General features: G+C 51.6%; 1 protein-coding gene across 1 annotated transcript; it reads left to right on the forward strand.

The window, feature by feature from the left end:
* The first annotated feature begins 7876 nt into the window (after nucleotides 1-7876).
* St6galnac1 (ST6 N-acetylgalactosaminide alpha-2,6-sialyltransferase 1) lies at nucleotides 7877-24652 on the forward strand. Its single transcript, XM_069992929.1, has 9 exons — nucleotides 7877-8895; nucleotides 18638-19151; nucleotides 20970-21138; nucleotides 21250-21421; nucleotides 22183-22321; nucleotides 22539-22642; nucleotides 22841-22930; nucleotides 23013-23112; nucleotides 23377-24652. The coding sequence occupies exons 1-9, from the start codon at nucleotides 8780-8782 to the stop codon at nucleotides 23590-23592; spliced, it is 1620 nt and encodes a 539-aa protein (XP_069849030.1). The 5' UTR covers nucleotides 7877-8779; the 3' UTR covers nucleotides 23593-24652.
* The last annotated feature ends 555 nt before the right edge of the window (nucleotides 24653-25207 follow it).

The raw sequence follows: 25207 nt of genomic DNA on the forward strand, positions 1-25207 counted from the left end.
AAGGAAGGAAGGAAGGAAGGAAGGAAGGAAGGAAGGAAGGAAGGAAGGAAGGAAGGAAGGAAGGAAGAGAGAAAGAAGGCAGAAAGTAAGAAAACACCAACTTTTTTTTTAGTGGGAAAGCTTTTTCACATTTTTGTGGTTTGAGAACTGTTTGTTCCCTTTCCCAGGTTCCAGGAAGCACTGACGTATCTTCCCTCCGTGTCCCTGGACATACATGAGCGGACAAGGTGGCAGCCTTGTCCTCCTGCTCTCCCCTTAGGCTGTGCTGCCCAACTCACAGGAGATCTCCGTGTCCACTCCTCAATCCATGGGTCCTTGTGGTCTGGTCACACCAAACAAGAATAGCTTGGTGCACTTGAGTCAAAATCCCCATGGCTGTGGGAAAAACAAACTAAAGGAATGTTCATATACTCAGCAATAAAGCTACCCAACTAGCCAGGCACCAGTGGCTCAGCTTGTAATCCTAGCTACTCAGGAGGTTCGGATCTGAGGATTCAAGCTTGAGGCCAGCCCAGGCAGGAAAGTCCCTGAGACTCTTACCTCCAATTAACCACCAAAAAGCCAGAAGTGGAGTTGTGGCTCAGTGATGGAGCTCTAAGCTTGAGGGGAAAAGCAAAGGGACAGTGCCCAGGCCCTGAGTTCATGTCCAGTATAGGCAGAAAGAGGGAGAGAGAGAGTACATGTGGGTTTCTGACTTGCTGCGATACTTTGGGCTGAGGTTTGCAGCAATGAGGAAAATGGCTGGCTTGTTAGGAAGGCTTCTCCTACTTTGAATATAAATTCCCGGTCTTGCCGAGGGCTCTATAACTTCTGCATCCTGGCTCTATGGTGCGTACACGGTAACCTCCAGCAAAGTACACCAGGAGCTCAGCTGCCACGGGACCGTAACCGAATTGGACTCTAGTTCCTTTATCTTCTAACTTACTATGGCATCAGAGTTCACAGATACCCATGATCGACTCTCACTGCAAGCTCCATCACACACAATCTGGCACATTTAGATTTTACCACATCCCAGTATCACACTACATTCAAAGAAAGTCTCTAATAAAAGGCTGGGTGGGTGTGGCTCTAGTGGTAAAGCATCTGCTTAACAAGAACAAGTCCCTGAGTTCAAGCCTCAGAACTAGGGGGAAGAGAAGAAGGGTTAGGGATTTAGCTCAGTGGAAAAAGGACCTGAGCTTGCTTCAGTTCAGGAAAGAAAGAAAGAAAAGAAGGAAAGAAAGAAAGAAAGGAAAGAAAGAAAGAAAGAAAGAAGGAAGGAAGGAAAGAAAGAAAGAAAGAAAAAGAGAGAGAGAGAGAAAGAGGGAGAGAAAAAGAAAGAAAGAAAGAAGGAAAGAAGGAAGGAAAGAAAGAGAGAAAGAGAGAAGGAAGGAAAGAAAGAAAAAGAAAGAAAGAAAGAAAGAAAGAAAGGAAGGAAGGAAGGAAGGAAGGAAGGAAGGGAGCCGGGCACCGGTGGCTCAGGCCTGTAATCCTGGCTACTCAGGAGGCTGAGATCTGAGGATCAAGGTTCAAAGCCAGCCCGGGCAGGAAAGACCATGAGACTTCTATCTCCAATAAACCACCAGAAAACCGGAAGTGGCTCTGTAGTTCCAGTGGTAGAATGCTAGCCTTGAGCTGAAGAGCTGAGGGACAGCGCCCAGGCCCAGAGTTCAAGCCCCACAACCGACAAAAACAAAAAAAGAAAAAGAAAAGAAAGAAAGGGAGGGGGGAAGGAAGGAAGGTAGAAAAGAAAGAGGGAAGGAGGGAGGGAATGAGATTCCAGTGAACTTTGTGATAGAAGAGAGGATAATAGCTCTGAACCTCAAAGGTAAAATGAGACAGAATGTTCCAAGTCATGTGATGTTGAAAGTTTAAGGGTCCCATCCAGGGGCTGGGAAGGTGGCTCAGTGGTAGAGCGCTTGCCTTGCATGCCTGAGGCCCTGGGTTCGATTCCTCAGCACCACGTAAGCAAAAAGAAAAAAGCTGGAAATGGCGCTGTGGCTCAAGTGGTAGAGCGCTAGCCTTGAGCTGAAGAGCTGAGGGACAGTGCCCAGGCCCAGAGTTCAGGCCCCACAACCGGACCCAAAAAAAAACAACAAAAAAAAACAAAAAAGGGTCCCATCCAGGAGTGCTATCTAGAGGCGAGTTTCCTTGTTGCACCCTAAATAACTTTCCTTCCTGTTAAGTGATAGTGTGACCTCAGCCCAGCGTTCTGGCTGTTTGAGGATTTCACTGCCTCCCCAAAATGGCCTAATGTCTATTCTGTCATCTTTTACCATTATCAATGTGACTGTTTTTGGCAGTACTGAGGTTTGAACTCAGGGCCTCAAGCTTGCTTGTCAGGTGCTCTACAGCTGAACCATACCTTCAACCTTTTCCAGATGATCCTACATTTTTTTTCTTAGGAGCGTATCTCAGGTATTGATCCTCCTACCTCTACCTCCCAAGGATTACAAGCACCAGCCACTGTGCCAAACCCAACACATTTTTTAAATGAAAAATGTCTATATTTCTGAACTCTTTGGGAGGGATAAGGGTTTCCACAAATTTTAAATTTTAAGGAAAAATACCTTTAAAGAAAAAAAGAAAATCTGGGTGCTCAGGAGGCTGAGATCTAAGGATTGTGGTTCAAAGCCAGCCCAGGCAGGAAAGTCCGTGAGACATTTATCTCCAATGAACCACCAGAAAACAGGAAGTGGCACTGTGGCTCAAGTGGTAGAGCACTTGCCTTGAGCTGAAGAGCTGAGGGACAGCGCCCAGGCCCAGAGTTCAAGCCCCACGAGCAACAACAACAACAACAACAAAAAAAAAACAAAACACATCGGTCCCAAGGATCTCCTGGTACTTAATAGTCTAACAGTCCAAGTTGATAGTCTAAGCAGATCCCCAGGCCTGGAAGGAAGAGTGCATGGTAAGATCACAGCTGTGGGCATGGCTGGTCCTGGCAGAGCGGCCTTGTTCCAGTGGAGGCAGGCACTGCTGAAGAGCAGCAGAGGCTCTGCCACCTGAGCCACAGCTGCAGGGTTGCAGGGCCGGGCCACAGCCATCCATCAGCCCCGCCGGCCTACCAGAGATCAGGCCAAGGCTCCTTCCCTGCGGAAGAGCTGGTACGTGGGAAGGTCTAATACTTGGGAGGAGGTGAAAGTTGTTTCCTTTCCCTTCTCCTCACAGCCTTGAGGGAGAAATAAGGAGAGGCAGGGTACCAAAAATCCTTAGCCCTGCGGGGCTCCCAGCTACCGTCGGAGGCCCGCTCTGACCCCATGCCCTTCTGAGTCTAATGCTGGTATCCAGCAGGGCAGCAGCTGGCCCTGGAAAATTCCAGGTTTTTGACTGCATTAGCTGGAGCTTCATCCTTACAGTAACTTTTTTTTTTTTTTTTGCCACAGGGAGGAGAGAGAGATTGATCATGTCTAGAAAATAGTTTCTTCTCATCTGGGCACCAGTGACTCATGCATAAATCCTAGCTAAGATCAGGAGGCTGAGATCTGGGGATCTTGGTTCAAAGCTGGCTGCAGCAGGAAAGTCCATGAGACTCATCTCCAATTAACTACCCAAAAGCCAGAAGTAGAGCTGTGGCTCAAGTGGTAGAGTGCCAGCCTTGAACGAAAAAGTTAAGGGACAGTGCCTAGCCCCTCAATTCAAGACCTAGTATCAACACACACACACACACACACACACACACACACACACACACACACACACACACACACACACACACACACACACACACACACACACACACACACACACACACACCATTTCCTATCCAATGACTATTTAATACTAGCTTTAAATTCCCAAGCAGCACACATTTACTATTATCCAGCCCTGATAGGAATCATCTAGATAACGCTGAAAGAAGCCTACTAAATTCAAGAACCTTAGCAAAAGCCAAAATGTCTGCCTGGAGATAAAGGTTACCCTTTCAATTAGTCTCCTACTTTGTTTATTATTTTTATTTTTTGGTGGTCATGGGGCTTGAACTCTGGGCCTGGGCGCTGTCCCTCAGCTCTTCAGCTCAAGGCTAGCACCACTTCCGGCTTTTTCTGCTTATGTGGTGCTAAGGAATCGAACCCAGGGCCTCATGCATGCAAGGCAAGCGCTCTACCACTGAGCCACCTTCCCAGCCCCTGTCTCCCATTTTATATACCACAAGGATCTGTGTTTAGGGAAGACCACCTACCCACAGATTTGTCCAATCAGCACAGCCAATTATCCTCCACAGTGCTTCAGTGGTTCAAGCATCTGCCAGTCTTCCTCAAAGGTGACAGCTTCGACTGTCATTGGATACCGCATCCATCCATCCATCATCCATCCATCGCCCTCTCCAGCCAGCCTTGTATCTGGATGAGCCAGGCCCAAGGGCTCATTCCCTCCGTGATTGACAAGGGGTGTTACCCAATGAGGAGCAGCACCTGCAATCCCACCCATGGGGTGGGGGCCGGGCTGGGTGCTTTGGTGGGGCATGGGGCAGGGTGTGGCTCAGGGGGGTGTCAAGCCACCCAGTCCTCGTGTGTCCTCTCCAGCCTTGTTCACAGAAGAGACGCAACCTGGTGCACGCACGTGAACCCGGATGGCACCAGGATGTGGCTGGGGCCGTGTGCCTGGTGTCCCTCCCAGAGCAGAGGTCTCTGGGGTGGGCCATGTACCCCGGGAGGGCCAGGCCCCCACCCACCAACCTGGCATCTTTGGGCCTGGCGGTGGCTTAGGTTCTCTACGAGTGAAATGCCTTAGCAAGGTCACCAAACCACATTAAATACCTCATGTGCAGTCAACGTGTTTTGAAAGGGAAAAACAGCGCTTTTCTCATTCCTTTAAAGCACTTTTATTCTTTGTGGCATGCTCTGAAGTGGGACCGTTTGTGCTGACAGGCTGTCAGACGCGGAGCTCCTTGAATGTTTTCTAACATTCACTTTAGAATGGTGAGGTGCTGTCTGGTTTTCTGCCACAAAGCAGATTTCAAGAGAGGAAGCAGCTGGCGGGGTGAGGGAAATGAGGAAAATAGTTCCAGGAAGAAAAGAGCCCATGGGAGAGGGCAAAGCACGTGGGATTCAAGTTAGAATATGCAGTGGAATGAATTGGCCCTTTTATCCTTTCAGACTTCCCCGGGCGAGAGCCCGTGAGTGAATGCAGACGGGATTATGTTTGGTCTGGGCTTTCAAGGCAAGGTGAGATGGAATCCGCTAGCTTCTCAGCGTTTGTGGCAGCTCTATCACTGCAGGTGCTCAGCCACCCTCGCCACTTTATGAGGGTGTCACCCTCCTTTCACAGAAGAAAACAGCACTCAACGCAGCTTAGAAAGGGGCCAAGAGCGAGGTGTGGAGGTCCACGCTGCTCAGCAGGTGGAGGCAGGAGGCAGGAGGTCGGGCAGGACACGGCCAGCCTAGACAGCCAACCACACACCTTCGTCAACAAACAAGCTGCAGGCAAAGCGCACAAGGCCCTGGGTTCAATCCCCAATACCACCACAAAAATAAATACAAAGGGAGCTTTTCTCTGCAAAGGGCCACACAAAATTATCAATACAGATGGATGGAATGAAGCATGTGTGTCTGTCCCCATGTACCAAGGAGAAACCAAAAGGGATTTGGGCCCTGGTCTCAACAAGTACTGTGTTCATTGTGTTCAGTGGGAAAACGTATCAGTACTAGCTATCTTTGTGTGTGTGTGTGTGTGTGCTGTGTACTTGAACTGGGGCTTGAACTCAGGGTCTGGGTACTATCCCTTAAGCTTTTTTGCTCAAGGTTAGCATTCTACTGCTTGAGCCCCAGCTCTGGCTGTTTGGTGGTTATTTGGAGATGAGAGTGTTACAGACTTTCTTTCCTGGGCTGACTTTGAACCTTGATCCTCAGATCTCAGCCTCCTGAGTAGCTAGGATTGTAGGCACAAGCTAGCAATGTCTAGCTGGCTCTTTGTTTTGTTTTTTCTTATTATAGTTCCCACGTTCCCTTAGAATCTGGTACCTGAGCCTGAGCTGCCCAGAAACAGGCCCTGAGATGGAAACGTGCAGGGAGCTTCCATGCGTCTGCATTCAGGAATGAAACTATAGGTATAGGAGATCAAATATGCCATCCACATCGTGCCACTGTGGTGTCAAAACTATTTGTAGGGCCAGGAGCTGGTGGCTCACACTTGTAATCCTAGCTACTCAGGAGGCTGAGATCTGAGGATCTGGGTTCAAAGCCAGCCCAGGCAGGAAAGTCCATGAGATTCTTATCTCCAATTAACCACCAGAAAACTAGAAGTGGCGCTGTGGCTCAAGTGGTAGAGAGCTCTCACTGAGCTGAAGAGCTGAGGGACAGCACCCAGGCCCAGAGTTCACGCCCCACGACTGACAAAAACAATAATGACAACAAAAACCTCCTTGTAGCTGAAGGCATTTAAGCAGCAGCCCATGCAGGATAATCTCTCTGTACCTTGCCCTTTTCAGATGACTAGTGAGCACTATACCATGCCCAGCTTCTTTCTTCAGTTGAGAAGGAGTCTTGTGGAGGTTTCTGCCTGGGCTGGCCTGCCCTGGAACCTCGATCCTCCCAATCTCAACCTCACACATAGCGATTGATGACAAGCACAAGCCATTGGTACCTGCTTGTTTTGGCTTTTTTAATTTATCGTATTCATTGTTGGTGTTGGTGTTGTTTTTACTGCTCTTGGTCAGATCTGTAGATAATAAACTCATGAATACAATGGGTTCACTGTGTAAGCCAGATTCGGCTACCAACCTGAGTTACTCTTCATCATGATTTTCTTCAGCCTGGTGTGTGCTGTGCATGTTAATACATGGCTTGTTTTTCTCTTGTGAGTCTTACTGTTTTGTTAAAGAGCCTCAGCTGAAAACCTGAAGCAGGTGGATGTCAACTCTTACCCCTTACATAAGGAGCTGGGAGGAGGCATATCGAGCAGAGCAGGGAGTTACGCTGCTGTGGAGTTCAGAGAGGCCAGTCTGTCCACAGGGAACTCCAAAGCTGGACTGGCCTCCAGGTTGTCCCTCGTGGAGGTGGAAGGTCAGCCCTCGAACTAAACACGGACCAGTCACTGCCTTCATGTTACCCCTGGGCTGGAGACCTGGGCAAGCTCCTGGGTGTCCTCACTATTCAGGAGTGGAACTCAGTTCTGTGAAGAAAAATCCAGGCCCGTGACCAAGCGCACCAGGCATGGGCATGCAAGTAAACCACCACATATTCAAAAGCTCCATGCGTATGGCTACAGCCTAGTTGTGAAGTCTAATAAGTGAGATTTCTTCCCCAAGGAAGAGAGGTTCCCGCCACCCACCAGCACTTCTTTAGTCATTGGCTTGAATCAGAGCTAGGGCAGGGGTAGGGTGTCAAAAACAACACAAATGTTTTGAATAGATGCCATCCTATGAGAGAGGAAGAGGGGGTCCGCTGGGCACCCCCACTCCTTCATGTACAATGAATTTGTCCGTGTCAATCTCAGTTTTCTCTGGGCCACATTTTTTTTCTCTTTTGGTGCCAGTACTGGGGCTTAAACTCAGGGCCTGGATGCTGTTTCTTCACTTTGTCCCTCAAGGCTGGTGCTCTACCACTTGAGCCAGTTTTTATTTTTTTTGGGGGGGGAGGGGATTGCTGGTTACTTGAAGATAAGAGTCTCATCGACTCTCCTATCTGGGCTGGCTTTGAACTGTGATCCTCAGATCTCAGCCTCCCTCAGTAGCTAGGGTGACAGGTGTGAGCCACGGCTGACTAGCTTGCACCACATTCTGAACTTCTTTCTAACCCTTCTCAGGGAAGTGTTCTGAGCAGTCTGCATGACCTGGCAGAAGGCCAAAGGCTTTAGGGAAAGAAATGCAGCTGTGCTTAGAAGAAACCCAGAGCACTGAACCCAGGCCCTTGAACTTCTCAGGCCCCACCCTTCCAAACCACACCTACCCCCACAAGGCTCCCTGGAAACACCTGTCCAGCTCAACACCTGAAGTCAGTGCTGCCCATCTTAATGCCCCACATACTTTTTATGGAGACTACCTGTCTGATTTTTCTAAGTTTTCCTGAAACCTAGAAAACTGGGCCTGCTTTGATTACTCTGGGTGGTACATTTTCCCAAGAGTTATCTGGTGTTTTGTTTTGTTTTCTCTCTCCTTTTCTTTCCTTCAATCAAAACAGAGTTAGTGGTTGCTAAAGGCGCTGCTGGCGATGGGTGAGGATGAGCTCTCTGGGCTAGTACCATCGCGACCCCTCCCCAGACCAGTGGGGGTGCACTCTGGGATCCTGAGCAATCACTGGTTCACAGAGGCTGTGTCCTCAACTCCTAAATGCCCCTGGAGAGCCAGGCTGGCATCAAGCAGCAGATGTGGTGGTCACCATTTTGGACACACAGCAAAGCTTGAAAGACAGGAGTGACACCACTCCCATCCCAAGACACTGCGTGTGATGATCTCCCGGCATCCACACCACAATCACACTTGCTGATGAAGCCAGAAGACTAAGTACCCTAACACAGAACCTAACTCAGGCCGTGGGGCTGAGCTCCTGGATTCCACCTCGGAGATGGCTTCAGAGACAAAGAAGGAAGGTGAACTTGTTTGAACAAAGGAGTTCCTCTTCCTTCAAGCCACGCCAGCCTTGAAGCCTTCATAAAGCAGCCGGACGGCAACTTCCCTCCATTCCCTAGCAAGGGACCGGCTAGACTTGGCCTTGTGTGGTGTTTACCAGGTACCCAAGTGGCTCCTTGCTAGGATAAAGGGTTGGCACTGTGGCCCGGCCAGGGACCTGAGCTGAGGCCTTGCTGCCTCATCAAGCCTCAGGACTGAGACATTTCCTTTAGAACCCAGCCCTCCACCATGAGATCTTGTCTTCTGGGCCCCCGGGCGCTGTGGTACCTGCTTTTGGTGGTGTTGGTCTTCTTGGTCTTTGCCCTCCCTTCCTTTATCAAAGAACCTAACACAAAGCCTTCCAGGTAAGAGGCACACCCTTCCCACGTTTCACTTTTTTTCAAGTCGAGGACACCGGAAGTGTGTGGTGCGGGGTGCCATCTGTCCATGCGCACCCTGTGGACAATGCAGACAAGGACGGGTAGAAAACGTGGGGAGGTGGAAGGGGCTGCGGCCACGGAGGAATCCAGGCAGGCTGTGAGAAGCGATGGGCGGAGGGTGGTGGTTTCCTCATGGACTGAGTGATAAGAGCCTGGGAGTTTGTTCTTCCCGGACACCTGTGGTGGGGGTAGGGGTGGCCTTCCAGGTGTTCCAAGGTCATTCTCACGCTGCAAGGTCAGTGAGTATAATGGAAGACCTTCCTCCCATGGAGGCTGAGGTTCTGTGCCCCAAGTTAATCCTCAGGATTTTTGGCCAGTCCTGGGGCTTGAACTCGGGGCCTGGGCACTGTCTTCAAGCTTTTTCACTCAAGGCTAGCACTCTACCCCTTGAGCCACAGCTCTACTTCTGGCTTTTGTAGGGTTTGTTGGAGATAAGAGCCTCACAGACTTTTCTACTTGGGCTGGCTTTGAACTGCAATCCTCAGATAGTCTCCTGAGTAGCTAGGATTACAGGCTTGAGCCACCAGCGCCTGACTGCATGGATTTCTAGAATGTATTTTGATTATATTCACTTATAGGGTAACTTTTTTTTTTTTTTTTTTTTTGCCAGTCCTGGAGCTTGAGCTCATAGCCTGGGCACTGTCCTTGAGCTTCATTTGCTCAAGGCTAGCACTCTACCACTTGAGCCACAGCACCACTTCAGGCTTTTTCTGTGTGTGTGGTACTGAGGAATTGAACCCAGGGCTTCATGCATGCTAGGCAAGCACTCTGCCACTGAGCCACCTTCCCAGCCCTCCGACTCCCTTCTTTGTAATTGCTTTGTAGTGTTTTGCAGAACATTGAATTAGCCAGTCCCTATGGCACTTGGTTGTGCTCAATGTTGATGGATACCATTGAGCTGATCTCTCCAGTCTAGTCCAGAGGATGGGAGGCTCAGGTGTTCCCTCTTCTAGAACAGCACTGTCCTTTGTGTTTTCAAGGTTTAGTCATCCGAGAGCTGCAAGCATCTTTCTTTCTTTCCTTTTTTTTTTGTTGGTCACGGGGCCTGAACCCTGGTTCTGGGCGCTGTCCCTCAGTTCTTCAGCCCAAGGCTAGCCCTCTACCTTGAGCCACAGCGCCACTTCAGCTTATGTGGTGGTGAGGAATGGAACCCAGGGCCTCATGCATGCAAGGCAAGTGCTCTACCCCTGAGCCACCTTCCCGGCCCCAGCATGTTTCTTTTTATAATTTTCATTTTTCAGGCCACTGGTGAATTTAGCTATCTTCTTAGGTTTATTAACCATTTATATTTTTCTGTGAATGACTTTTTGTTGGTTTCTACGTTGGATTACTCATCTCTTCCCTATGTGTAGATTTTTAGGTATTTATACTAATCTTGTTCTGTTATATGTGTTGCGATGTTGCGATGCTTCCCATAGTTTCTCAAGCTAGTATGGTGGAACAGGCCTGTAATCCTACAGCTTGAGGATGAGGCAGAAGGACTTAAAGTCAAGGCTAACTTGAGCTACATCCTGAGACACATACACACACACACACAACCAAGCCAGGTGCTTATGCCTATAAGCTTAACTTACTCAGGAGGCTGAAATCTAGAGATCATGGTTCAAAGCCAGCCCAGGCAGGAAAGTCTGTAGGACTCTTATTTCTAATTAACTACCAAAAAGCTGGAAGTAGAGGTGTGGCTCAAGTGGTACAGTGCTAACCTTAGCAAAAATGCTCAGGGACAGCACTGGGACCCTGAGTTCAAACCGCAGGACAGGTAGAGGAGGAGGAAGGGAGCGGGAGGAGGAGGAGGAGGAGGAGGAAGGGAGCGGGAGGAGGAGGAGGAGCAGGAGGAAGGGAGGAAAACTAATTCCAAGCTGAGGCTGGGTATAAACTCACTGTGGGATAGCAGCATTTGCGTAACGCCTGAGGACAGTGTATGACACAGCAGGCAGGGGCCCTGCAAACTGAGAAAGCAGCGGCACCGGTGGGAAACGTCACTGTGTGCACAGTGCTGTGAGACACGGGATGCTCAATGGACCCCATGCTGACCTGGGGGTCACACGCACGGTGCCAAGGTTTGGGCTCAAAAACTCAGCATCACTGACTGTACAGACCTCTAGGGAGATAGATTGTCACCGATGGCGGCTGCAGAGCTGGAGGACTGGAGGACATCACATGCCCACTCTGAGTGAAGAGACAGGACCACCCCCAAACCGCTGGGACCAACATGGCCTCTGCTTCCTTCTTGCATCTCTATCATTAGCCTTGCAACACTGGCTCTTCCCATCACGCCTCTGTGCATCAAACATCCCGGAAGCACCGTCTAAGGACAGAAAAGAGGAGCAAAGCCTAGTCCCAGAAAGCCTAGTCCATTCCTGGGACTCCCCGTCTCCCCTGAGCCCCACACCTTCATCCAGGATAACTCCCCTCCATTAAACTTTGCCCTAGGACAAACCAGATGCTGATGGCTCCCACCTGCAATCCTAGCTGTTCAAGAGGCTGAGCTCTGAGGGTTGTAGTTCAAAGCTAGCGTAGGCAGGAAAGTCTTTGAGACTCTTATCTTCAGTTCACCACCAGAACGCTGGCCGTGGTGCTGTATAGCCCCAGAGATAGAGTGGCAGAGTGTAGCCTTGAGCTGAAAGAGCTCAGGGACAGCACCCGGGCTTTGTGTGCGAGTCCCAGGAGAGGCAGGACTTGAGCCCAGAGCCTCACACCTGTTAAGCAGGTGCTCTCTCACTGAGCCGGGCCTCCAACCTATTGTTTAACTGGTTATTTTTGAGATAGGGCTTTGACTCCTTCCTGAGTCCACACCCGGACTGGAATCCTCCTAGTTTTCACTTCCTGCTCTAGCTGGAATGACAGGTGTGAAACACCACACCTAGCTTTTTTCATTGAGATGGAGTCTTGTAGACTTTCCTGCCTGGGCTGGTTGGGAACCACAATCCTTCCATTCTTAGCTTTCTACACGGCTGCTATTACACTTGAGAGCCATTAGTACCCATCAGGGGGGCAGGGGGGGAAGTTCTTTTTTGAATGTCACAAATTAAGTTTTCAAACTACACGTCCTTGGCACACTCCCAGTTAAGCAATATTCGGTTACACTTGGGGCTTTGTGTGTTTGCACTACTTCAGAACTATTTTTAGCTTTTAATAAAACTATCACAAACATTTCGGACATATTTAACTAGGAAAAAAACCAAACCCCCATCATTGAGAAAGCATAAACCACCCCTGACCTTCTCATCTTTCCTTTCAACCCCGCGCTGTCCACCATGTCCTTTCCTGGTGTTCAGGGGTGGGGAGAGGTGCTTCATCTTGGTGATTCCCTGGTGTTGCCCGTCAACCATCACAGCGGTTCTGGACCCCTGGTTTCAAATAAGCTGCTTCTCCTGCTCTGTGCTCAACTTTTCAACCTCAGTGGTGAAGTGACCACATGAAGTGTAGCTTACCCATGACTGGGAAGCCAGCCTTCTCGCCATAGTCACCTCTGGCACAGGAACTCCCAGAGGAGCTGTGTTATATGGCAGGAACAACGCTACAGAGTTGCCTAGCCCACCTTGGTACAGCATGAGGGTGTGTGAGGGTGTGTGTGTCGGGGGGGTGGTTGCTGCTGCTGCTGACACAGTCTCACTCTTTAGCCCATACTGACTTTGAACTCTTAATTTTCCCACCTTCACCTCCCCAGTGCTGGGATTACAGGCATGTACCACCACACTTGTTACAGAAAGTTCTTTTCCTGGTTTTTTTTTTTTCTTCTGTAATGGGTCGGGGAGGACGTTGAACTCAGAGCCCTGGGCTTGCTAGGCAAAGTGCTATTCCAACTGAGCCACACACACCCCGACCCATCTTGCTTTCACTGCTTTTCAAACCATCTTACTTTTGTGCCCTAGTCAGCTGAACTACAATCCTCCTATTTACCCTTTTGCCCCATGGAGGATGCTCAGCATACAGGACAATGCCCAGGCTGACCCCAGAACTTGACCTTCCCAGTCTCTACTTCCTGAGTAGGTAAGATTACAAGTGTGAGTCACCAAGCTCCCTGCCAATGGTTGTTGTTGTGGGGTTTAAACTCAGGGCCTGGGCACTGTCCCTCAGCTCTTCAGCTCAAGGCGAGCGCTCTGCCACCTTGAGCCACAGCACCACTTCTGGGTTTTCTGGCGGTTCATTGGAGATGAACAGCCTTTCCTGTCTGGGCTGGCTTTGAACCATGATCCTCAGAACTCAGCCTCCTGAATAGCTAGGATGACAGGTGTGAGCCATCATCACCCAGCTATACCTGGAATCTTGACTAATAACGTGCCATTGCTTAATTTAGAACATTTTCTTACTTGTGTTGTGGGGGCCAGTTCTCTGAACATATTTGTTGGGGTTTTTTTTGTTGTTTTTGTTTGGTGGTTTTGTGCCAGTTCTGGGGCTTGAACTCAGGGCCTGGGTGCTGTCCCTGAGCTTCTTTTGCTCAAGTACCCTAGCACTTGAGCCGCAGCACCACTTCTGGCTTTTTTTGGTGGTTCATTGGAGATAAGAGTCTCAAGGATTTCCTTGCCCAGGCTGGCTTTGAATTGTGATCCTTGGCTCTCAGCCTCCTGAGCCACCTGGCTCATAGCAATGGGTTTCAGGGGAGTAGACAGGTGGTTCTCAAGCAGGGGCTTCAGGTAACAGGGAGGCAGCTGAGAGAATGCCTGTCGCCTTGCTATGCCTTGACAGGGTGAACAATGACCTATTCTCTCCTCTGAATGTGTTTCTCTTTAGCTCCCAGAAGATATATCCCTCTGAATATGTTCCAGGTAAGATTTCATCAGCTGAAAACAAAGTGGCTTTGATCTTTAAAAAAAAAAAAAAAAAAGAGGGCTGGGAAGGTAGCTCAGTGGTAGAGCACTTGCCTTGCATGCCTGAGGCCCTGAGTTCGATTCCTCAGCACCACATAAGCAAAAAGTAAAAAGCCGGAAGTGGTGCTGTGGCTCAAGTGGTAGAGCGCTTGCCTTGAGCTGAAGAGCTGAGGGACAGCGCCCAGGCCCAGAGTTCAGGCCCCACGACTGGACAAAAAAAAAAAAAAAAGAAGAAGAAGAAGAAGAAGAAGAACTCAGCATAATAGAATATGGAGTTCTGCATTCCACCCCCCCCCATCAGTGTTCAGCTTTTCAGCAAAGAAGCAGATCCTAGACACAGCTAAAGTTCCAGGATATTAAATATTTATATATGCAAAGCATCCAGGTTTCCCCAGGGAAAAGAAACTTGGAAGTTGGAAAAGCCAAGTAGAATGGCTAGTTTCCATTTCCAGTGTAAAAGGAGGCCCTGGAGAGCTGATAGAACACAGAGAGGCAATGGAGGCTCGTGGTGGAGACCCAGGGGGGGAGGCTCAGGATGGAGGCCCACAATGGAGGCCCCAGGGTGTTGTGGACACTGGGGTCTGGGGTAAGGAAGCAGGTTCTGGAGGGGAGGGAGCTGGAAGTGCATGACTCAGGAGGTGGCCTGGACTTCTTTCAAGGAGTCTGGGAACTGCAGCCTGAGGCCCACAGGAGGCATGGAGAGGCGGGGGCTGAGGGCGAGGATGTGAGGAGAGGTGAGCGTGGTGACCGGCCCCACCCTCCAGGGACACACGTGGCAGGCAGAAGTCGCCAGGGCCCAGTATTGCCTCTGTACCTGAGCAGGGGAGGGGACAGTTACAAAATCACTTTGTGAATCAAAGGAGGCTTTTGTGCTCTGAGCCTCATAAACAATCATCTACCCCTACCAGCCTTTCTGGCGCATGACCTTTGCAATGTGCACATCTCAAGTTCAGTTTGGATAGCCTTTCGACATCCTACTCAAGGAGACACTCCGTATCCCCACCCATAACCTTCCTAAGATAATGCTCTCTGGTTCCACTTCTGAATGACCTTGGAGCTTGGTCATTTCTTTGCCTCCACATTCTCCTCAGTGATGTGCATTTGAGAATGCACACAGAGGAGTTCAGAGCCAGATAACCATTGTGTGTGTGTGAGGCGAGGGCGGGGAGGAGAAGGGGGGAGGATGGGGGGGGGGTCTGTGTGTGTGCTGGTAAGGAAGTTGAACTCAGGGCCTCATGTTCTGTTCTTACTTGGCTTTTTCACTCAAGGTTGGCGCCCTGCCCCTTGAGCCATTCCTCCGCTTCTGGCTTTTTACTGGTTAATTGGAGATAAGAACCTGGTGGATGTATCTGCCCTGCCTGGGTTCAAACCAGGATCCTCAGATCTCAGCCTCCTGAGTAGCTAGGATTACAGGCGTGAGCCAATGGTGCCCAGCTTCCTTTCTTTCTTCCTCTCTCCCTCCTTCCCTCTCTCTCTCTTTCTCTCTCTCCCTCCTTTTCTTTCTTTCTTTTCCTTCTTTCCTTCCTTCCTTCTTTCCTTCCTTCTTTCCTTCCTTCCTTCCTTCTTTCCTTCTTTCCTTCCTTCCTTCCTTCCTTCTTTCCTTCCTTCCTTCCTTCCTTCCTTCCTTCCTTCCTTCCTTCCTTCCTTCCTTTCTTCCTTCCTTTCTGCCAATACTAGTACTTGAATTCAAGGCCTAAGCACTGTCTCTTAGCTTTTTGCTTAACACTGGCCTTCTCTCACTCAACCACAACTCCACTTCTGGCTTATTACTGGTTAATTCGAAATAAGAGTCTCAAGGGTTTGGGTGGTTAATTGGAGTTAAGAATCTCATGGACTTTCCTGCCCAGGCTGGCTTCCAATCACCATCCTCAGATCTCAGTCTCCTGAGTAGCTAGGATTGCAGGCACAAGCCACTGGTGCCCTGCATACATCTATTTCTAGGTACAATATTTTCTATCTGTATTCCTCAAGTAAGCAGAATTAGGAAATGAAGATGCTTCCGGCTTGGATGTGCTGTATGACCCATTTGCCTGTCCCTGTGGACCATGAGCTCTTAGGAAAATGCTGGCCCCGCTCAGTGCCAGCTGCACAGGTGGTGGGCAAGGCCAGGCCCGCACAGCATGGAGGAAGGATGCCTGGACACTTACCACCCCAGCACAAACTGACACTCAGGAAATTCCAGCATAAGAATAAGGAAATCCGGGGGCTGGGAAGGTGGCTCAGTGGTAGAGCGCTTGCCTTGCATGCATGAGGCCCTGGGTTCGATTCCTCAGTACCATATACACAGAAAAGGCCAGAAGTGGCGCTGTGGCTCAAGTGGTAGAGTGCTGGCCCTGAACAAAAGAAGCTCAGGGAGCCAGGCGCCGGTGGCTCATGCCTGTCATCCTAGCTACTCAGGAGGCTGAGATCTGAGGATCTGTGTTCAAAGCCAGCTTGGGCAGGAAAGTACGTGAGACTCTTATCTCCAATAAACCACTCAGAAAACCAGAAGTGGCACTGTGGCTCAAGTGGTAGAGCGCTAGCCTTGAGCTGAAGAGCTGAGGGACAGCGCCCAGGCCCAGAGTTCAGGCCCCACGACTGACAAAAAAAAAAAGCTCAGGGACAGTGCTCAGGTCCTGAATTCAAGCCCCAGGACTGGCAAAAAAAAAAAAAAGGAAATGACTGCCTAAACACTTCAATCCCCAGAAATTATTGGTGTAGCTAATTATAGCGCATTCAGTGAAATAAAACTTCATGACATAAGTTTGTCGCTGTGACTTCCTGTAAAACTGAAGTCATCGAACGATTGGCGATTTCACAGAGCAGTCCTCTGGGGAGTCCTTGGACCTCTCTGGCCTCCAGACAGGACTCCAAGGTGTGGGGGGAGGGGTTAGCTCACCTCCCCGGGCCCTGGGGACTCCCAGGCCACGATCAGCTGTGCACGCGTCTGGTTTGAGATAGGAGATTCTCATGTGAGAGACCACCCTTGCTCCCCCGCTCACCTCCTCTTGCCCACATCAAGGTGTCCAAGGAAATTGTTCCTAGGGTGTTGAGGGTGGGGCAGACCCAGCAGGGCTTCACTGAGTTACCACAGTGTTTGCAGTGCCCTTGGCAGCCCAGATTTTGTTTAGCAGAGTGGCCCACGCGGGCTCAGGCTCCTGCTGAGCTGTCCGTGCTGTGAGGTACAGAACAAATCTCATCCCTGGCTTCATGACACTCAGATCTAGAATGGATGGATATGAAGAGCCCATCAAGACTATATTCTTCTTTTATTTTTCTGTCAGTCATGAGCCTGAACTCTGGGCTTGGGCACTGTCCTTCAGTTCTTCAGCTCAAGGCTAGCGCTTTACCACTTGAGCCACAGCACCACTTCTGGCTTTTTTTCTGCTTATGTGGTGCTGAGGAATCGAACCCAGGGCCTCATGCATGCAAGGCAAGCACTCTACCACTGAGCCACCTTCCCAGCCCCAAGATTATATTCTTAAACCAGGCACTGGTGGCTGACACCTGTAACCCTAGCTACTCAGGAGGCTGAAATCTGAGGATCATGGTTCAAAGCCAGCCTGGGAAGGAAAGTCCATGAGACTCTTATCTCCAATGAACCACCAAAAAGCCAGTAGTGGAGCTGTGGCTCAAGTGGTAGAGTACTTGCCTCGAATTCAAACCAGGACTGTCACACCCACATATACCAAAAAAAAAATTATATTCTTGAGCTGGACACATAGTTGGTGTAGTAACTACCTAGCACCTCAAGGTCCTGGGGTCAATCCCTAGAACAACAATAGCAACAACAAAAACAGACTACATTCTTCCAGTGTGAGCAGACAAACTCATCAGACTCTGATCTCCAATTAACCAATGAGCAAAAAGCCAGAAGTGGGGATGTGGCTCAACTGGTAGAGCACCAGCCTTGAGTGAAAGAGCTCAGAGCAAGAACACAAGGCCCTGAGTTCAAGCCCCAGTACTGGCACTAAAAAAAAAAAAATAGTTAAGCCAGTTTGGTTTGGGTCTGCAATCATAGTTAATTGGGAGACAGATTAGGAGGATCATGGTTCCAGGCCAGCCAAAGCGAAAAAGCTCTCAAGACTCCACAGAAAAAGCTGGGCCTCTTCCGGATGACATGCAGCTATCATCTGTGGGACGTGCAAATAGGAGGACTGGGGTCTCAGCTAGCCTGGGCAAAAGGCAAGACCTCGAGCAAAAAGGAGCTAGAGGTGTGACTTAAGTGGTAGAGCACCTGGCTCACAAGCACAAAGCCCTGAGTTCATATCCCAGAATCAGAGGGAAAAAAAAAAGCTAATGTGACACAGAGGCACAGGTGACAGAACCAGAGTGACAGTCCTGAAGTTCTCTGCAGCCCAATAGTAGCACGGGGTCTGCAGACCCAAAGAGCAGGGGCCAGCGTTGGGGAAGGGTGCAACCCTGGTCTTGGCATCCAGTTCCAATACTGGTCAGAGGTGAGTCTCCAGACCCACTGCCAAAGGACAGCGGTGCCGTTTCCCTCCATCTCCACCAGCCGGAAGTCTGCTAGAGACACAGAAAGAAAACCTGGTCATACTTGTGTGTGTGTGTGTGTGTGTGTGTGTGTGTGTGTGTGTGTGTGTGTGCGTGCGTGCGTGCGTGCGTGCGTGCATGCATGCCAGGACTAGGGCTTGAACTCAGTGCCTGGGCACTGTCCCTCAGCACTCTACCACTTGAGCCACAGCTCCACTTCTGGCCTTATGGTGAGTAACTGGAGCGAAGAGTTTCATAGACTTTCCCCCTAGGCTGACTTCAAACTGTGATGCTCAGATCTCAGCCTCCGGAGTAGCTGTGATGACAGGTGTGAGCCACCAGTGCCAGCTCTGACCTGTGTCTCTTTTTCCCTCCTTCACCAGAAGGTACCAATATGTAGAGAAGATTGAAGAAAGGCTTCAGAAGTGGTTACGGAAGGCTGTGTTCCAGGCGTCCACCCAGGGATGGCGGACAAACCAGGCCGAGGTGGAACAAGAGACCACTGTCCTGGACACCCAGCCCGGGCCCACAGGCCACAGTGCCGGGGCGAGCAGGAGCGCAGGGAGCAGCCCAGCACCCAGGCAGGAGCTGGACACCATGCCCAGAGCCACGGAAGACACGCAGGCACCAAAAGGTCAGGACAAGGAGACTGGCGGAAGAAGGGTGAGCCAGCAGGACAAGGCAGAGACGCCAGCGCTCACCCGGAACATCACAGCAACAACACCGAGGAAGGAAGCTGGGATCCCCGCAGCCGCTGCCCCGGCCACCCCGCCCCCGCCCCCACCCCTAAATGCCACCACCCCGAGACGCCAGATGCTGAAGGCCTCCAACTTCAAGTCTGAGCCTCGGTGGGATTTCGAGGAGGAGTACAGATTGGACGTGGGGGGCCTGCACACGGTGAGTTTGTGCCCCGCCTGCGGCTGCCCTTCCAAAGGCAGCCGCCTAGCATTAGCCGGTCCCACCCCAGCCCAACATTGCCCCGGCAACGCCAGGCCAGAGAGGGAGGAGGAGGGTCAGCCTAGAACCCTGAGCTGCACAGCACAGCGTGTGAATGGAAGGCACTAGCATTTCCCATAGCCCTTGAAAGGGGGACACTGTGGCGTGTGTGTGTGTGTGTGTGTGTGTGTTGCCATACCTCCACTTACAGATTTTTGGAGAGAAGAGTCTCCCAGATTCGTCTGCCCACGCTGGCTTTGCACCGTGGTTCTCAGCTCTCAGGCCTCTGATAGCTAGGATTACAGATCTGAGCCCCCGGTGCCCAGCTCTACTCTATGTCTTGACAACACACATCTTTATCCTCTGGCGGGAGAGAGCCAGGGACCCACAAAGACCCAGGAAGTACTCCATGTTCTGGAAAGCCTACTCTCAAACCTGCACTCTCCTTCCTGCCCCAAGGAAACTGCCCCGCCCTCCTGCCACCTTGCTCAGAGAGGGGCAGCATTGAGACCCATCTGCACACACAGACTTGGCACTGGCACCCACTCCCAGGGGTGCCCTTCCCTGGAAGACAGAGTGCATCTCACTGCCCACAGCCACCGTGGTCCCGAGGGAGGGGCAAGCCCCAGAGCTCCGGATAATAGGGTAGAACAGGAAGCAGAGAACTGAGCACTGTGGCTTAACCTGTAATCCTACTACTCGGGAGGCTGAGATCTGAGGATCCAGGTTGGAGACCAGTCTGGGCAGGAAAATCTGAGAGACTTTTATCTCCAATTAACCAAAAACCCCAAAGTGGATCTGTGGTTCAAGTGGTAGAGAACTAGCCTCGAGCGAAAAAGCTCAGGAATAGTGCCCAGGCCTTGAGTTCAAGCCCCAGGACTGGCACAAAAGAAAAAAGAAAAGAAAGGAAGAGAGGAAGAGAAAGAAAAGAAAGAGAGGAAGCAAGGAAGAAAGGAGGGAAGAAATGAGGGAGGGAGGGAGAAAGAAAGAGAAAGAGAGGAAGGAAGAAAGAAAAAAGGGAAAGGAAGAAAAGAAAGGGAAAGAAAGGAAGGAAGGACAAAGAAAGAAGAAAGAGATGAAGAAGGCAGGAGAAAGGATGAATGAAAGAGGGACAGGAATGAAAGAAAAAAAAGGAGAGAGGAAGAGAGGAAGAAGAAAGAAAAGGAAGGAAGAGGAAAGGGAAGGAAGGAGAAAAAGGAAGAGAGAAAGGAAGGGAGGGAGAGAGAGGAAGGAAGGAGAAAAAAGAAAAATGGAAGGAAGGGAGGGAGAGAGAGGAAGGAAGGAGAAAAAAGAAAAATGGAAGGAAGGGAGGGAGGGAGGGAGGGAGGGGAAGGAGGAAGGGAGGGAGGGTAGGAAGGGAAGGAGGGGAAGGAAGGAAGAGAGAAAAGAAGGAAAGGAAAAGAAAAAGGAAAGGAAGGAAGGAAAGAAGGAGAAACAAATGGAAAGGAAGAAAGGAAAGGACAAGGAGGAAGGAAGGAAAGAAGGAGGGAGGGAAGAAGGAAGGAAGGGAGGGATGGATGGAGAGAGGGACAGAGGGAGGGAGGGACAGAGGGAAGGAGGGAGGAGGGAAGAGAGGGGAGGGAGGAAGGAGACAAGGAAGGAAGGAAGGAAGGAAAGAAGGAAGGAGGCAGGGAGGGAGGGAGGCAGGGAGGCAGGGAGGCAGGGAGGGAGGGAGGCTGGGTTAGAACCTTCCAACCTGTAGGGCCCACGGGACTCCGGCACAGAGTCCTCCCTGGGCCTCTCCCTGCCTGACCCCTCCTCTGTCTTGCTGCCCTTCAGAAGTGCCCTGACTCTTTGAAGGTCAAAGCCTCCAAGTCTGGGTGGCTGGGGAAGCTCTTCCTGCCCAGCCCCCTTCTCTTCCTGGACTCCACCCGCTTCAGCCCGAGCGAGTGGGATCGGCTGGAGCACTTTGCGCCCCCCTTCGGCTTCATGGAGCTCAATCACTCCCGTGAGTGGCACCCCCCGGCCCAGGGGAGGGGGGGAGCCCCCCACCCCCGGGGGATGTGCAGGGCTGGCCTCCTGTCCCTTTCAGGGCTCTGAATGGCCCCCCTTTCCCCAGTGGTGCGCAAGGTGGTCACACGCTTTCCCCCAGTGCCCCAGCAGCAGCTGCTCCTGGCCGGCCTCCCTCCGGGCGGCCCCCGGTGCATCTCCTGCGCCGTGGTGGGCAACGGGGGCATCCTGAACAACTCCCGCAGGGGCACGGAGATAGACGGCCATGACTACGTGTTCCGGTAAGTTGGGCCGGTGGCTGCACAGCCGGCTGCCCGGGGGCACCGTCTGCACCTGCACCTGCCGGAGACGCTAACGTTGAACTCCTGTCTCCCCACTTTTTTCCTATCATCGCCCTAATAATACTTTCCCTTTTGGGGGGACGGGCAGGGGCAGTTCTAGGCGCAGGAGCCCTGACCTCAGTGTTAACGCTATGCTCACCTTTGGTCCTCAGCTCCACCCACACCTGGGCCCCTCCCATTCCTGGACTTCCCGCCCTGCAGCTGGCCCCTCCCTCTCTCCATCCAGACCCACCTGGGCTCCCATCCGCCTCACGTCCTGTCCCCCAGACCCTCCAGCTACCTGGGTGGGGATGGGGGCCATGTGCTCCCTCTAATAAACCTTATAATAATCTTTCTCCTGTGCCTGCTGCCTCTGCGTGGCCCCCTGGGATGGATGTGTGGGATCCTTCACTGGTGGCCCATACGGGATCGACCCCGCGACCCCGGTGTTATCAATGGGATCCTCCTTCACGCAGGTCCCAGGTGCTGTCTCTGAGCTTTTTTTTGCTCCAGGCAGGTCTTCAACCATTTGAGCTGCAGCTCCACTTCTATCTCCCTTTTTTTGGGGGGGGGTAGTTAATTAGAGATACCAATTTCCTAGACTTTCCTACTCAGGCTGGCTTTGAACTTCGATCCTCAGATCTCAGCCTCCTGAGTAGCTAGGATTCCAGGTGTGAGCCACGGTGCCCAGCTACCCGTTCACATTTTCCCTTCTGACACAGACTGAGCGGCGCTGTCCTTAAAGGCTATGAACAGGACGTGGGTACGCGGACGTCCTTCTACGGCTTCACCGCCTTCTCGCTGACCCAGTCCCTCCTCCTGCTGGGCAGGCGAGGTTTCCAGCACGTGCCCACGGGCACGGTGAGTGGAAGAAGGAGGGGGCCTGGCCACGCAGGGCCTCTGGGTCAGGACACACCCTGGGTCCAGCTGGTTGGCAGTTGGCACAGGACGGGGGCGGGGGGGGCAGCCAGACCCAGTCCCAGGCAGGAAGTGGGCAGTATGGGGCAGAGGCCTGTCATCCTGGCCCTGTGACCCGGAAGTCATGCCTCCTGGGCCACATGCTGTCCTCCGTCCCCAGGATGTCCGCTACCTCCACTTCCTGGAAGGCACCCGGGACTATGAGTGGCTGGACGCGCTGCTTCTGAATGAGACTATGGAGAGAAAGAGTCTTTTCTGGTTCAGGTACCCCCCACCCCCTCACCCTCCACCCCCCACCCCCCACCCTCCACCCCTGCCCGCCAGGCCCAGCTGGACGGTGAAGGTTGGTCAGGGGTGGGCAGCCTTGGTCAACTGTCACCTGGACCTGGGGTCAGTCACACCCATGACCCTCCCTTGGCCAGGTGAGAGCAGGCAGGCTGAGTGACCCACCCCTGACCACAGGCGCAGGCCCCAGGAAGCGTTTCGTGACGCCCTGAAATTGGACAGGTACTTCCTGCTCCACCCGGACTTCCTCCGCTACATGAAGAACAGGTGAGGGTGGGAGGCGGCCCCGCCCGGCCTGCCCTTCATCCCTGCGGCTCCCTGCACTTAGGGATCGGGGATACTTTTACAGATTTCTGAGATCAAAGACCTTGAACACTACCCACTGGAGGATCTACCGCCCCACCACGGGCGCCCTGCTACTTCTCACCGCCCTTCACCTCTGTGACAAGGTGAGCGGCGGCGGCCGCAGGAGCAAAGCCTAAGCAGACTGAGCATGGGTGGTGGCTGCCTGGGGACAGCCACTGGCAGGAAAGGGGCGTGGGCCTGGTGTGTATTCAGGGGACCCACATCTGTTCCTGAGGGAATCAGGATAAAAGGACTCACACACACACACACACACACACACACACACACACACACACACACGCAGCGTTGGCTCGGGAACAGCAGCCTGGAGGAGCCGGGCAGGTGGCTGACCCCCCCCCTCTGTGTAGGTCAGTGCCTACGGCTTCATCACTGAGGGCCACGAGCGCTTTTCCGATCACTATTATGACACCTCGTGGAAGCGACTGATCTTTTACATCAACCATGACTTCGGGCTGGAGAGGACGGTGTGGAAACGGCTGCATGATGAAGGCATTATCTGGCTGTACCAGCGCCCCAAAACCACTGAGGCACAGAAACCGGAGCCTGGGGGCAGCAGGCCCTGACCAGCGCAAGGCGCCGGCTGCAGTGAAGTGGACAGACTCTCCCGCCGTCTCTCCGGGGCTTGGGGCAGGCTCCTGGCGCATCAGGACTTCTAAGGAGGAAATTACTTCACAGAGTTGCTGCGGGTTGTGATGGAGATTTCTAAGATGAAGGATGTTTTTTGGTCATGGGGCTTGGTCAGGGTCTGGGTGCTGTCTCTGAGTGTCTTTGCTCAAGACTGGTGCTGTACTTCAGCCACAGCTCCACTTCTGGCTGGTTAGTTGGAGATAAGAGTCTCATGGACTTTCCTGCCTGGTCTGGCTTTGAACCAGAATCCTCATAGCTCAGCTTCCTGAGTAGCAAGGATTACAGACGTGAGCCACCAGCACCCAACTAGATTTTTTTTTAACTAAATGGGGTGACAAGTGATCAATGCCAGAATTTACTGGAAACCTCTCGTCACTAGCAAAAAGACTGGGAAAGTGGCTCAAGTGGTACAGTGGCTGCCTAGCAGGCCTGAGGCCTTAGGTTCAGGCAGTACCCCCCACCCCCCCACACATACACAAATAATAAGAAAACCCACCATGCAAACGTTACACCAGGAAAGCCCTGAACTCACAGAGACCCAGATCTGCCTCGAATGCCACATCTACTTACCAACTGTGAAATCTCAGAAACGTTATATAATTTCACAACAGGGGTCCAGAGCATTCCTAACAGCTGGGCTGATTCTAGAAGGTCCTATCCTTTTCCTGTCTCTGAGGTATTTGACAACTCTCCTTGTGGTAGAAGGCTGGTAATAGCATAGTTGGTTCTTGTCCACAGAGATGTGAAGGAATTCAGTGTGAGGAAAATGTAATTATCATTTTTTTTTCTTTTTCCAGTCCTAGGGCTTGAACTCTGGTCCTGGGCACTGTCTCTGGGCTGCTTTTGCTCAAGGCTAGCTCTCTACCACTTGAGCCACAGTGCCACTTCTGGTTTTTTCTGTGTATGTGATACTCAGGAATTGAACCCAGTGCTTCATGAATGCTAGGCAAGCGCTCTAACAGTAAGCCACATTCCCGGCCCTAAATAAAATCTTTAATGCACTCATTTTACATTTGTCTGAGAGTCATGCTCTTAGCCTTTATTTATTCATTTTTGTCAGTTGTGGAGCTTGAACTCAGGGTCTGGGGCACACTGTCTCTGAACTCTTTTGCTCAAGATTAGCACTCTACCACTTTGACCAGAGCTCCACTTCTGGTTTTCTGGTGGTTCATTGGAGATATGGGTTTCACAGGCTTTTCTGCCTGGGCGGGCTTTGAACTGCAATCCTCAGATCTCAGCCCCCTGAGTAGCTAGGATGACAGGCGTGAGCCACTGGTGCCTGGCTGATCTTAGCCTTTAGAAAATCATGCTGTGACATTGTCTGGGCTGTGGCGTGGCTCTGCACTTCCTGAGGAGCTCCTGCATGACTCGGAAGAGCCTGCCAGGCAGATTTCCTTCCCCACGCTCATCTGCCCGACCCTCAGCCTGCTTTCCCACGCGAACCCCGCTCAACAGATATTTCAGTTCTTTGTTCCAGCTCTCCCCCAGGAGGTGGACTCTCCACTCCCTGAAGACCCTAAACAGAATGCGGGTACCACATAGCCCAGATAG

Source organism: Dipodomys merriami, unplaced genomic scaffold, assembly GCF_024711535.1.
Source record: "Dipodomys merriami isolate MVZ:Mamm:240054 unplaced genomic scaffold, mDipMer1.0.p SCAF_42, whole genome shotgun sequence".
In the NCBI taxonomy this organism is placed as follows: Eukaryota; Metazoa; Chordata; class Mammalia; order Rodentia; family Heteromyidae; genus Dipodomys; species Dipodomys merriami.

Bases quoted from the DNA above. Each gene is read 5' to 3' on its own strand.
- St6galnac1 (XM_069992929.1), top strand. From the start codon at position 8,780: ATGAGATCTTGTCTTCTGGGCCCCCGGGCGCTGTGGTACCTGCTTTTG. The intron at 22,322-22,538 runs GTGAGTGGAAGA...CTCCGTCCCCAG, and splicing joins AGCACGTGCCCACGGGCACG to GATGTCCGCTACCTCCACTT. The intron at 22,643-22,840 runs GTACCCCCCACC...CCCTGACCACAG, and splicing joins AAGAGTCTTTTCTGGTTCAG to GCGCAGGCCCCAGGAAGCGT.